The following is a 13,596-nucleotide window of genomic DNA, read 5'->3' on the forward strand; positions in this document are numbered from 1 at the left end:
GTCGATGTGCAGCTTTCTCTTTACTTCTTAGAAGCAAAGAAATTGGGGGAAAATGGAAGCGTTGATGCAGGGCACCATCTCAGGGTGTTCATAAGTGGCTGATTTGTTCAGAACACACAAGGAGAAGCGAGGTCAGCAGTATGTAAGACTGCAGAAATGGAAGGGTCACCAAAGGGCTAGATAGCCCAAAGAAAATGTTTCTTTCCTCACCTTTTTCAAGGAAACTGTAATTGTTCCTAATGTTTTTGGAACCAGTGTATATAGAACTGAAGATGATGTAAATGTGGACCTGTGAGTCTTAGCAAGGTTTAAATCTCAGACCTTCCATTTAGGCAAATTATCTATTCATTCTCTCTCTCTCTCTCTCTCTCTCTCTCTCTCTCTCTCTCTCTCTCTCTCTCTCTCTGCCTCAGTTTTCTATTCCAGAAAGTAAAATTGATGATAATAGGACCCCAGTTTAATAGGCATGTTATAAGTATTCAATTGATTGCTATGTTTAAAAAAATTAGAAAAATGCCTGACACATAGGAAATGCTATATAAATGTTTTTGTTGTAACTATTTTCTCTTCATGCCACAAAAGTATTCAGAGGCAAAAATTGTCTGTAGTACCGTAGCATACTGGGGAGTAAAACAGTTATTTGGCCAATTTTCAAAAGTGTGCTAGGCTTTTAGATGTCTCTTAGCATACAGAATTTTTCCAAGTATAACTTTAGTGTTTTCAAAGTCATATTCTTGTTTTCTTATCTTCTCTGTGATATTAAATTTTTTAAAATAAAAATAATGGTTAAAATTCACTCAGATTCTATTGTTTATAGAATCTGAGTGAATTTTAACCATTTCCCAACCTAAAACTTTCAATACCATTCATTTATAATTCCCAGTTAATTTCATGTACACACTTACCTCTCACAAACCTCTTCTATCAGCCTCTTCTTGAGCAAGAGCTTCAAGGTTCCAGAATGCAGGGCTTTCTCCAGGTTCTGTTCTCTGCATCATCATCATCACCACACACACACACACACACACACACACACACACACACACACCAAACAATCTTTTCTCTTGAACTGATTTGTTGGATAGAAAGAGGTTAAGTTTTGTTTATGGAGAAATAGGCAGAAAAAGTTACAAGAGGAAGTTGTAAGAAAAGCCTAATAGCTCAAGAAAGGGGTAGACTATGTGCTCAAATTAAAAAACGTATTTCTGGGTTTAAACCAACTCAAAAGTCAATTCTGAAAACTCTAGAAGACATTTCAAGAAAGTTGAGAGATATTATCATTTGACCATATGAGTTCCATGTGTTTATGGAATATATCTGTTTAATCATTTCTTTTTGTATAGAACTTTAATAAACATAAAAGTAAATTAAATCAGCATAAAATGTACTAAACAATAGTTAACTAATCCACATAGAAAATACAAATATGAACAAGTTATCTTTCTTTCTCCCAAACTTCTAACAAATTTTAAAAGTTAAATGTTAGGACTGGGTGTTTCAGTGATAGAACATTTACCAAGTATGTGTAGGGCCCTGGGTTTTATCCCCAGCATCACACACATACACACACACACACACACACAATTGCATATTTGTAAATAAAATGCATAACATTTATATTAACAAACATCAGAGAAGTACAACATGCCATTAAGAATGAAAAAATGGATGCTTCTAACTGGAAGAATTTCTGAAGGAGATGATAATTTGACTAAAATTATCTCAAAAAAATAGGATTTTAACAAGACATAATCAGAAGAGAAAATATAAGAACAGAAAAATATGGGGGGAAAGACACAAAAGGTAATAAAACTTCTAAATATTTGGAAATATTAAAATAAATTTATGGAAGTTCTACATAAAATTAGAAGAATAAGAAAAGAACTATGTCTGGAAGATACTAAGGTTTAGGACAGAGCCCTCAAATCTCAGAGTGAATTTATACTTAATTTAGTTACTAGGCAAGAGAGAGAGAGAGTAAGAGAGTGTGTGTGTGTGAGAGAGAGAGAGAGAGAGAGAGAGAGAGAGAGAGAGAAAGAAAGAGAGAGAGAGAGAGAGAAAGTATGTGATTTTGAATAAAGGATCAACTAGATTGCCCACAAGGAAGCATTATCAAGCAATGGTGTAGGTGATGAAGGGCTTCCAAGGAGAGGTAGAGAATTTGGAAGAAAACACATTTGGAAATAATGAAAAGTGATGATGGTGACTTAATTCATCATTTCTAGTGTTGTGATATTCTCCACCTGATGAGATCTCCAGAAATAATACTATGTGAATATCTGGTATCTGGTTTCTTACTCTAAGTGGAATCAACTGGATATACAATTAATTGAGAACATATCAAATGAAGATGAGCGAGCTTTTCATTACTATGACCCAAATACCTAACAAAAACAACTTAGAGAAGAAAAAGTTTGTTTTGGCTCATGGTTTCAGAGGTTAAGTCTATGGTTAGCCAACTCCATAGCTCTGGACTCAAAGTGAGGCAGAACATCATGGTAGACCAAAGTGGCATAGGAGCACTACTCCATTCTTGGCACCCAGGAAACAGAAAGGGAGGAAAAGAGAGCCAAAGGAAAAATGAACCTCCAGTGACCCAATCTTCTAGCCACACCCCATGTGACTATTGTTATTACCCAATTAATTAGTCCATTCAAACTAGAATGGACTGTTTAGGTTACAGTTTTCACAATCAAGTGATTTCACCTCTGAAGTTTCCTGCATTCACATGAGCTTTTGGAGAGTACCTCATACCCAAACCTTAACAAGATCCAAACATAAATTTTATCACTTTCAAATTATTAAAGGCAAAAAGGATGTAAAATCTTGAGAAGACAGAAATGACAAAATAGCGGCCTTTAAACATTGTTTATCACATTTTTTTCAGTGCTGGGGATTGAACGCAGAGCCTTGCACATGCTAGGCAAGTACTCTACCATTAAGACACACCCCCAGCCCTCCTTAAACATTTTCATATCTAACAAATCATCCATCATTTTTGCTTCCAAAGGTCAAAATTAGAAGTGATATATGCCTAAATGTGTGATCTTAAAATATTCTAATCATAATGAAATGAAATGGATTTCCTTGGAATGCAGTGATCTCTAATGTATCTGACATGTATTAAATAAGATTGTATAGGCAAATTATTGTCAAATTAAGGGACACTTAGGTGGTTGGACTGACCGTATTTTTAGGTAAACTACAATCCTCAGCTTTTAGAATTTATAATTTTCTTTCATTTTCTACTTTGTTAACTAAAGAGTTAAGTGATATCACAAAAATAGTAATTTAATGCTATATATTATTTTACTATATTCCAGAATGTATAAATCTATATAATATTTGCTAAGTTGTGCTTATTTGTTTATTTATTTTCTTATTTAAGCAAAGTTCATAAAGTACTAGAGTCGATATGATTAATCTATTTTATGTGTACACGAAGTCATATCTTGATGACTAAAAATTCTATGTATATTACAGTTTAATGAGTAAATAACAGACTCAAAATGTTTCAAATCATAACCAATTGACTATGAATGTGACCAAACATAAATAGAAGCATGACATGTGTTAGTATTATATAATTTCAAATAACTACAAGTATTTTTGAAGTGTTTAAACATTTCATTACTTATCTATGGCATTCAAGTTTATTTTAGTTATTTCTTCCCTTACTGTCCTAAGCAACTAAAAGTAAAGTCACCTCAATATGGATTTAGAGTTGGGCATTTAAAGAGTAGATTTTGGTACTTCTCCTCTATATCTATACTGCTCTTTTTCATTGGGTTGTATAACTGAGCACAAATAGCTAAAATGATTATTCATGAAATATCATAGCATATATAAAATACACATAATGTACTAGTAATATAAAATGTTAAATACACTTATATTTATTTTATACTTTATGGTCAACTCAAATGAATATGTATAGATTACATTTATTAAGATATTTGACCATAATTTCACCTTGATAAAACACTCATTTATTCTGAGTAATTTTTATCTCCTTGTTCTAAATGTGCAGTTATGTATCTAAAGAAAGTATTACTAGTATTTCTTTTCTTCATGTCTTGTTCTTACTCTGCATGTTATAACTGTATGAATTTGAAATTTATATGCAACATTGCCTATATTTTTCTGTTATAAAACACAGGAGAGAAGATGCTTGATTTCAAGAAAACTCTAAATTTTACCATTTCATAAAAACTGCATTGCAATCGAATTAGATTAATCTAATATTTTACTTGCTTCATATCATATCTCATGTTCCCTGCCTCCTGTCATAATATATGAGTAGTAAATAAAGAATAAAATAAATTCCCCTAAGAAAATGTTCAAAATGTTCTTATCCAACAACACTTTGTACACATCCAATGACGCAAATCGTTGGTTGGGATAATGAATTCTAGACCAGACAGCACTTTATGCAGTGGCCTGTGCTATTTTAAAAGCTCTTATATGGATTAGCATGCCTCCTGTTCTTCTGTGACCTGATTAGTTATCATTCAAAGGGGCACAGGAAGATGAAAACATTATAAAATTAGGTAAATTTTTATTTACAGATATGTAATATAGTAAATGTAATATGAAACTGACAGTCTTTGAAATGGTTAATCTTGCCTTCAAATGTGAATTTAAATACTTGAGTATATCATGAGTTAGCCCACCAGCATATCTTCATACTGCAAAGTACTGACTGTCTCTAAACATGTAGAAAATTGGAATTAAATTAGAAGGCTGTCAGTTGTGACATGATTTTCCTAAATAGCAGTTTGTTATGACAGAGGTGCTGCTTTCTGAACTCAAGTCCAGGGTCCTATGTATGTTTTCTAATGTTTTCATCTGTTAGTCTTGTTTATGAATAATATATCTCACAAAATTAAAGTGTTAATATTTAAGCATATAAAAACGTTTTCTTTGATTTTATAGGATTTTACATCTCTACACCAACTGGACCAGGAGGGAGAAGAGAAAGAGTCGGACTCTTGAGCCTCCTGTTGGAGCCTACTTTGGAGCCAGCCTGCCTTAGTTTCTGGTATGTTTCTGCTAACTTGTTTCTTAGTTTCTGGTAAGACACATTAAATGCTGTCTTATTTAATGAGTAGCATTGTCTTTCTTAGGGTACCAGTCTCAGATTCCACTGACATGGTGGTCAAAGTTTTAAGGCATGAAGTATTACTTTTCCAATTTATGGAAAAGCAAAACACTGGAACACTCCAGTGTTTTGCTTTTCCACTCCCAAGGGAAAAAAGGATGTTGAAAAGACAGTAAAGAATTTAGAAGAACCTAAAATGCATTTACTCTAATGTGGTAGGAATCCAAACATTTCTGCTTATTTCCAAACTAGGTATTATATGTATGGTGAAAATGTCTATAAATTAAGAATTAATATCAGCAATGACAAAAACATGGAGAAAACAATTTTCCAAAAGGAAGGAAATTATGGAGAAAATTGGAACTATGGACAAGTAACATTAAATGAAACAGTGGAATTTAAGGTTTGCAAAACACATTGTGATTTGTATTTGTATTCTTTTTTATGGTATTAATGCAATTATAGTTTACAGTGATACGGTGAAAAGCTAATAATTTATTTTCTAAAGATTTCCAAGTCATTTTCTCTATTTTCTAATCTACCCTAGTTTTTCTTTGATTACATTTATTTTTATTTATTCGTTGACATTAAAACAAATTACTGAGGAAGATTTTGCTACATGAAAGTTTAGCTTGTCCATAAAATCTGTAGAAACCTCATAGAAGATTTTAACATGTTTCTTTAGCAATTTTCTAGAATAGACCAACTAAGTCCCCTACTTTCCCAGGACTTTCAAATTTTCAACACAAACCCCACCAAGGTCAGCCCTGCACTCTTTCTAGGGAATTGCCATTTCTTTTTAGGACATCCATGCCCATTGGTGTCTACCCACTTGCCCTGCTCTGACTTAATCTCCTTTAGAAACAAATTCTATAAGCTGTATCATTGGGAGTTCTTTGATCATTTATTTCAAATTAAGGTTAATTAATTTTTCAAATAACAGTTTAATGTGTTCTATTCCTAAGGGTTTTTGCAATTAAAATATAGGATCATATATCCTATTAGTTTGATCAAATTAACAATGTTCTAATGGGTGATTTTTAAATAAGATTAAAACACTTCCAGGAGATGTATGTTTAGATAGACACTGATCATCAAAGGTTTCAGTTCTCCCCTGTGATATGATGTAAGGCAGGTGATAATCGATGACCCTTATCATATTCCTCTCATCTCTCTTTCTTTCCTTCCCTTTATTTTTTCCCTTCTTTTCCAAAAATAAACAATTCATAAGTTTTGGGTATTTTTATTTAGTATTTTCCTATAATTGTTTTATTTTATTATTTCATTGTGCTATAATTATTAATCTCTTAATATGCCTGATTTATACATTGTACTTTATCATTAGTAATAAATATAGTATAGGAATATATATTAATATATTTATATATTTAACATAATTTATAGATATAGTTAAATATGTTAATATGTATTTTTATATATTATATGTGTGTGCATGTGTGTGTGTGTGTATGTACACATAATAAGAAAGGTGGTCTCATCAGAAGAACTTGAAAATCATGATTCATCAACATTTCACTATGTAGTAACTCGTCATTATTTGTTTGGAAATGCATATTGTTTCTCTAGAGGATTTTGGGTCACAAGAAGACTTAAGTCAGAAAATATTTGAGTGGAATCACTTTATATACCTCTCTGAATTTCAGGTTGTTTTTAGTGCTATTAAAAATCAGATCTTGAGTGACATAGCATTGGATGACATTAGCCTAACACATGGGATTTGTAATCAGAGTCTTTATCCAGAGCCAACTTTGGTCCCAACTTCTCCACCAGAACTTCCTAGTAAGTAACATTAATGTTTATTTTCCCTAAATCATTAACATTCTCAGGTAGATCTTAATGTGGCTTATTTTTGTTATTTCAGCTTTATATTATTTTTTCACTGAAAATCAAAGATTAAAGTAAAGTGAGTAAACTGGAGTCCATAATTAAATGTAGACTAGCAAACTATTGCATGTTACACACACAAAAAAAGACACTCTTTGCTTTGTTCTGGATCATATTTATGATCATTTTAATTTCTCTCTCTCTCTCTCTCTCTCTCTCTCTCTCTCTCTCTCTCTCTCTCCCTTGAAAGTAGTGAAGCTGCTGATTATCATTTTGTTTTCACTAAAATAAAATCATACTATATTTCCCACATGGAGTGGTCTACAGATTTGGGGAAAGAAACCTCAAGGTTCTCATGGCCTTTTGAAGGAGTGATTTTAAGATGTCAAGAGGAGTTCAGTTTAGCCGAGAGCCCGTCAAGCCTTTTTAATAAAAAAGTGTTGAATTAGACTTTAAACATACAGACCAAGCTCACATAACCTATTTTTGTCCTATAAATGCTACTTTTGTAAGCCTTTGCAATATATACCCTTCATAGAGCCACTGATTTGTTGTAGCTGAGTATTGACCATGATTTCTAGCCCTACAGGATGTTTTAACTCAGAATAACAAAATGTTCTATGCCTACTTGTGCTCTTAAGTCAAACTAGAAATATGACATTTCAGAGAAAAACTCATTACCATTCATCTTATCCTTTCATGTCAAAGGAGACAAAATCATTTTACTATTTTCATACTATGGGATTTGATAGATTAAAAAAAAGGCCCAGTTAATGACAAGTAATATCAAGCACCCACTGTCCCTCTATTAGAATATTTTTACCACACCGTTATTTTTATGCAAAAGCATTCCTTTTTTCTTTCAATAGTGCTAGTTGGAGCTTATATAGTTTGTAGCTTTGTTTGAATTGAACCTCATGGATATTTTAGTCTGTCATGGATCTGAGCCCCAAAACATGGCATTTATTCCATTTCACATTTACTTCTAAATATCCCCGAAATACCACATTCATTTTCAAAACTTTTTATTTTATTTATTTATTTATTTGCTTACAACTTCAAGTTAAAAAAATAAATAAATAAGGCTTTTACAACAGTACTTTCAACAAGTCGAAGACTATAAAATTAAATGACTGGAGTTTGAGAACATGTAATAAATAAGCTTCCATTAAATTGGTGATATAACTATACTGTCCTACTGAACTCAAGCCACCATATTGAATGTGTACTCACATTCCATAAAAAAGCTCTTTTCCACTTGCCATCTTGTGTAATAACAATTTTAAATGTGTTATTACACAATTGTAAAACATTCATTCAAATTATAAATATCTATAACATAAAACACTGCATAAAAAATATAAGATGTATCAATAAGCATCTATATTCAAAAATTAGTATAAAAAATAAATATTTAAACCTTAGATTAGCACATCTGCCTAATACATGAAAAAAGTGGTAGAGGGTAGAGAGTGTGACCTAAGAGGATATATTAAAGAAACATCCATATAAAAACAGAATGACCCTTATGAGCCAAAAGAAAAAGAGAAAAAATACCATGTATTTTCATGTGATAATATTAGCCATAAAATTGTGATGAGAAGTGGGTTTCTTTACACTAAACTCTACATCTAATTCACCTTTACTTCACTAGTGTCCAACTGTTTCCTAATACAACATAAATTGGTGATCAATATATAAACGTGGACTAAACCTTCTTCTCTTCTTCTCATTATTTTGGCTATAATCTTATTTTGGTGACACAAACACTTTTGTGAAACAAAAATTTAATAGCAAAATTAAAGTTTGGAAATGATGGCAGAGTAGATGTAGAGAAAATACCAACAATAATTTGAGTTTTGTGGCACTAAGCATTCAGAATCTTTAAAATCATTGTTGGTTTCACAAGTAATTCCTATAGATTAAATATTACAATATTTTGCTGAACACAGCGGTGCATTCCTGTAATCCCAGTGGTTCAGTAGACTGAGGCAGAGGGACTGTGAGTTCAAAGCGAAACTCAGCAAAATCAAGGCACTAAGCAATTCAGTGAGATCCTATCACTAAATAAAATACAAAATAGGGCTGGAAGTGTGACTCAGAGGTCAAGTGCACCAAATTTAATCCTTTGTACCAAAAAAAAAAAAAATAGTTACAACATTTTGTTATTTCAATGTTGCCAATGATGCAGTCACTCTAAACAATAGATTTTCCTCTTAATCCTGTCAGTCTGTCCCTCTATTCATTGATCAATGGTTAAGAAAACTTTTGGGGAAGTAAATAACAGTTTCATATGCTCAATATCTAAGACATAGCAAAATATCATTAACAAAAATATAAATTTGAGAGAACTTTTGTTGAAAATATCATACACGTAGCTAAAACTTTAAAAATGGGTTCCCATGTTAAATATTTATCTATGTGTACTTTACTATCTTCATGTCTATTCTAGTCAGAAGGAAAATAGATAACACCCAGATGTCGTAGCAGTTTGGTATCATTTACACATTTTAATATTAGAAAATTATAATGGTAGAATAACCCACCTGACTTTAACATACAAACTAAGAATCCATCCAGAGTATTTGTTTCAATTTCCAAATAGTTCACTTTAAGACAATGTTTAGCACAGCAGAAAATGTTAATTACCATTCAGTGCCTTCTGAACAATTTCATTCTAATGCTATTTGCAATTGGTTCAGTGAAATTCTTATTTGAACAGAGCTTTTCTGGTTCCAGATCACTGATTTGTTTAAGCAAAAATAAAAGGAAACCATGGTTGCTGGCTAATAGACTCTTTTTTTTTTTTTTTTGTCATCTCTTTTAGAACGTTTAAATAAAAAAAAATAATAATCCCAGACAAATAAGGGGATAATAAAACTCAGCTTCTTCCCTGAATCCTAGGGTTCCACATTGTAACTAGTTCAGGGAAATGTGAGTTGTTTTTCCTAACTGCAGGGATTCTTCCACTTTGTGACTTTATTCACTTGGTGTTACATCAACTCCACAATTGTGCCTATGACTTTGGCACAAATTAAATATTTATGAAAGCAAACATTCTACTGCACAAACATCATACCAACTTGGTAAGGTACTCTGATGATGCACAACAAAATACCTACTAAATATAATAAGTGTATTCAACAAGAAATCCATGTTTTATTCTCTGACTTATTCATAAAGCTAATTTAAGAAAAATATCAAGCAATATTTTTCACTACTTATTCATTATTTATTTCAGTATTTTCCTTTATTTGCTCAATATTTAACCATTTTTAATCTCCAAATACACACAAAATGTAAGTTTGGAAAGTTGACTGACATGCCATAATATTTAGATTTAAATAATTTACCTTGAGTTTTTCATCTAGAAATAACTTAGTACCTCTCGCTCTTGTAGTTGTTGGCCTATTCAGCACATCATTATCATTTCACAACATTGTTTTTACTTAAGAGTCAAACCTCCATCAAATTCCACATTAACTTCACTTAAAGACCCTGTATCGAGGATTTTAACTAATCTATTTTGTTTTATTCATCTTATTTTTAAAACAAGTGTACTAACTTTTAGAGCTATCATTGGTTAGATATCTATTAATAACAAATAAAATTTAGACCATTTGGAATGAAAACCTAAACTTGATCATCACAAAATTAATAAAAGGATTTATGACTGATCACAATAACTTAATGGAAATACAAATTTTGATAAATTAAAGCAAAATATTATATGAGATTTCATTTTGGATTGCAACATAGACTTTTAAGAAGGTATTTATGATATTAAAGGATTTGTTACCTATTATTATAATAATAAAAAACAACTCCTGACTTTGAAAACTAACCTATTACAACATAATCATCAATCTTAGGTATTATATTTCAAGCAACATCTACTATGACCCTCACATAATAAGACAAATTGAAAACCTTTGATTGAAACCATTTTCTTATTTCTTGTTTTCCCCTGGATATCTTCAGTTTGGACCATCTTATTATAAAGATCCTCTTATTATCATAAAGAAGAAAGCTAGGCTCTCTTCCTTCTCACCCTATAACACATGCTTCCATGTTGACACATTTCTCAAGAACGTCAAAGCTTAAACATGGATTAAAAATGCCATGCCCCAAGGAGATTATCTGTCCTGACAATTACTTTACATAGTATATGCAGTGAAAATCCTTATTGGCATAGTCAGAAACTAATCAGACTACAAATATTTGAGACAAAAACTCTAGAAAAGGAAAAATTAAAGAGTTGAACACTGGGAATGAATAGAATTTCCTTCAGCAGACAGGCTACTTTGCTTTCATTGCCTCAGTGGGCCTGGTTTAGCCAATAACACAGCAGGACTGTGATATCTGGAATTATGATTTATGAATCTTTTGTTCCTCTGATAAGGAGCACATGCCCCATCTCCACTATAGCATCACTACCATGAAATTAAATTGCATCATGTTATTTAGAATGCCTTAAAGTACTGCAGTCAATACTAACACTCATTTATATGCAAAGAGTAACTGAAATAGCTTATCAGGACAAGGACCAGAGATATCTTACTGGTCAGTTATTTGATGTGAAATTATAATTATAATTCAAATGTATTTCAAAATATATTTCTGAAGTATTCTAAAGGAATTAATTTTTACAAAACTTATGTTTAGAGGAGAAATGCTAAGTGAACTTCCTGCCTTTTCAGACTGTACAATTCCACATGTCCATCTTTTAGCTCTGTTTGTGAGTTTATTAAAGTCCTCCTTACTCATCTTTCTTCAAATGTAATGTACTCTTTATGTAAATTCAATACATTTTCAAAATGTCAACTATGCACTATATAAGCAATATAATATTTTGAAATGTTCCTATTCCTTTAAAAGAAAATTGGATAATGGTCACACATACACATACACACACACACAAACTGCTCTGATTGCCCTGCTCATGGCTAAATTTTTGAAAGAGTAAAATTTGTCTTTTTCCAGTATTCAAACTGCAGTCTCATTTTTGTCCCATTGGTTATACTTTACCTCCTCACTGATCTCATTAAAGATTGGTGGAAATATTTAATGGAAGTTGAAAATTATTAAAATTAAATGAGCTGTGGGTATTCAGGGGTTATAGAATTGTAACAGATCTCTCTTCAGAAATCTTTGCCAAACAATGAGCCACATAATCAAGGAGATTTCATTTCTAGTGGAGAACCTGCCCTCATTCCTTGTTATGAGTCTCTGATTCAAAAGTCTTTTCAGAGCCACGTGTACACTACTTTCTTCCTTTTAGATCTACTCCTCATTAACCTTATTAGTCAGTTTCTTCATCATATTCCTTGCCATCCTCCTTGTTTTTGTCACATACTTACCAAGTCATATACTTAATGAGACTCAGTCTGTTGGATCATATGGTTCAAATGATTCAAAGTTTAATCAAACCATCAAGAGATAGTATTGTATTGTGAGATACGCATGAGATTAACTGGGTTGAATTATTGACTTTGACATTGGGGGAGTGTGTATAACATTAATAAATAACTGAATATCTCAAAATTTAAGATTGCCATAATGCTGAAATAATAATAGCAATTACCTAATATCCAAGGATGTTTTGAAAATTAGTAGCGAGTATGCCAGGTAATGTGTAAGTGCTTTAAATGAATTCTATCTGATTTTTTACAAACAATATCTATTTTATGTATGAGAAAACCACGTCTTACAAAAACAAACACTTTAGAGCACAATTTTAATCCAGTAACTCCAACACATGTTCCTTTTATTCACCATACTTTCCCCAAATGAATGAGACAAGGTACATGGAAGCATTCTACAAACAATAAAATGTTGTGAGTTTCTAATAATTTTTATAAGTTAATCTTAGTGTGGAAAAACCTGGTCCTGTAAGACATAAGATAACACCATGTCCTACTCCCTTACAAAACTAAAGAGTCTGGCAGTGATACTATTATTGAATCAGAGTAGTGACAGAGGGACAAAGTATAAAGCCAAAATCATACCACCAGTGACGTACTTCTTCCAACCACAACTTTCCTTGACTACATCACCACCTAGCTAATCCAGTTAAGTGGATCAGTTCACTGATTAGGTTATGATTCTCATAACCTAATCATTTCACCACTGAACATTCTTGCATTGTCTCACTCATGAGCTTGTGGGAACACCTCATATGTAAACCATAATAAGGCAGATGAATTTCAAATGACCTAAGTAAAGCTGATGATATATTTTTAAAAGATCAAAGAAGAGGTGCTTCACTAGGATTAAGAGACAATTACCCTTCCCATAATCTGATTTCTAATTTTTTAGGAGTAAATAATTCCAATATCATCTCCCTTTAGTAATATAAAAAATGTATTAACACTAGTTTTTTATATTTTTAAATTTGGTTCCATTTTGTATTTTCTACATATAATAATGATAACAAAATTAGTAGAATTGGGATATTTAAAGTAGTTAATTTTTATATTACATTAGAATTTGTTTCCAATAAATAAGAAGATAATACAAAATATATTAAGAACACCATAAAGCTAATCTATCTAAAGTGTCATACTCTGAGCTAGAATATCTATGATCTATTTTTCCAATTAATTTACATCAACTTCCAAATTAAATCCCAGAAAATGTTGGATGCCAGA

At 31.7% G+C, this 13,596-nt stretch overlaps 1 protein-coding gene across 1 annotated transcript in view; it reads left to right on the top strand.

The window, feature by feature from the left end:
• Tmprss15 (transmembrane serine protease 15) overlaps positions 1-13,596 on the top strand; it is a 117,439-nt gene that overhangs the window by 47,993 nt on the left and 55,850 nt on the right. Inside the window, exons 11-13 of the mRNA XM_046430568.1 lie at positions 4,936-5,041; positions 5,354-5,504; positions 6,766-6,901. Coding sequence (XP_046286524.1) covers positions 4,936-5,041; positions 5,354-5,504; positions 6,766-6,901 — 393 coding nt within the window. The remainder of the gene's footprint in view (positions 1-4,935; positions 5,042-5,353; positions 5,505-6,765; positions 6,902-13,596) is intronic.

The sequence above is a fragment of the Marmota monax genome, unplaced genomic scaffold, assembly GCF_021218885.2.
Source record: "Marmota monax isolate L192 unplaced genomic scaffold, Marmota_monax_Labrador192_F-V1.1 WCK01_AAM20220418_F8-fsc00016, whole genome shotgun sequence".
In the NCBI taxonomy this organism is placed as follows: Eukaryota; Metazoa; Chordata; class Mammalia; order Rodentia; family Sciuridae; genus Marmota; species Marmota monax.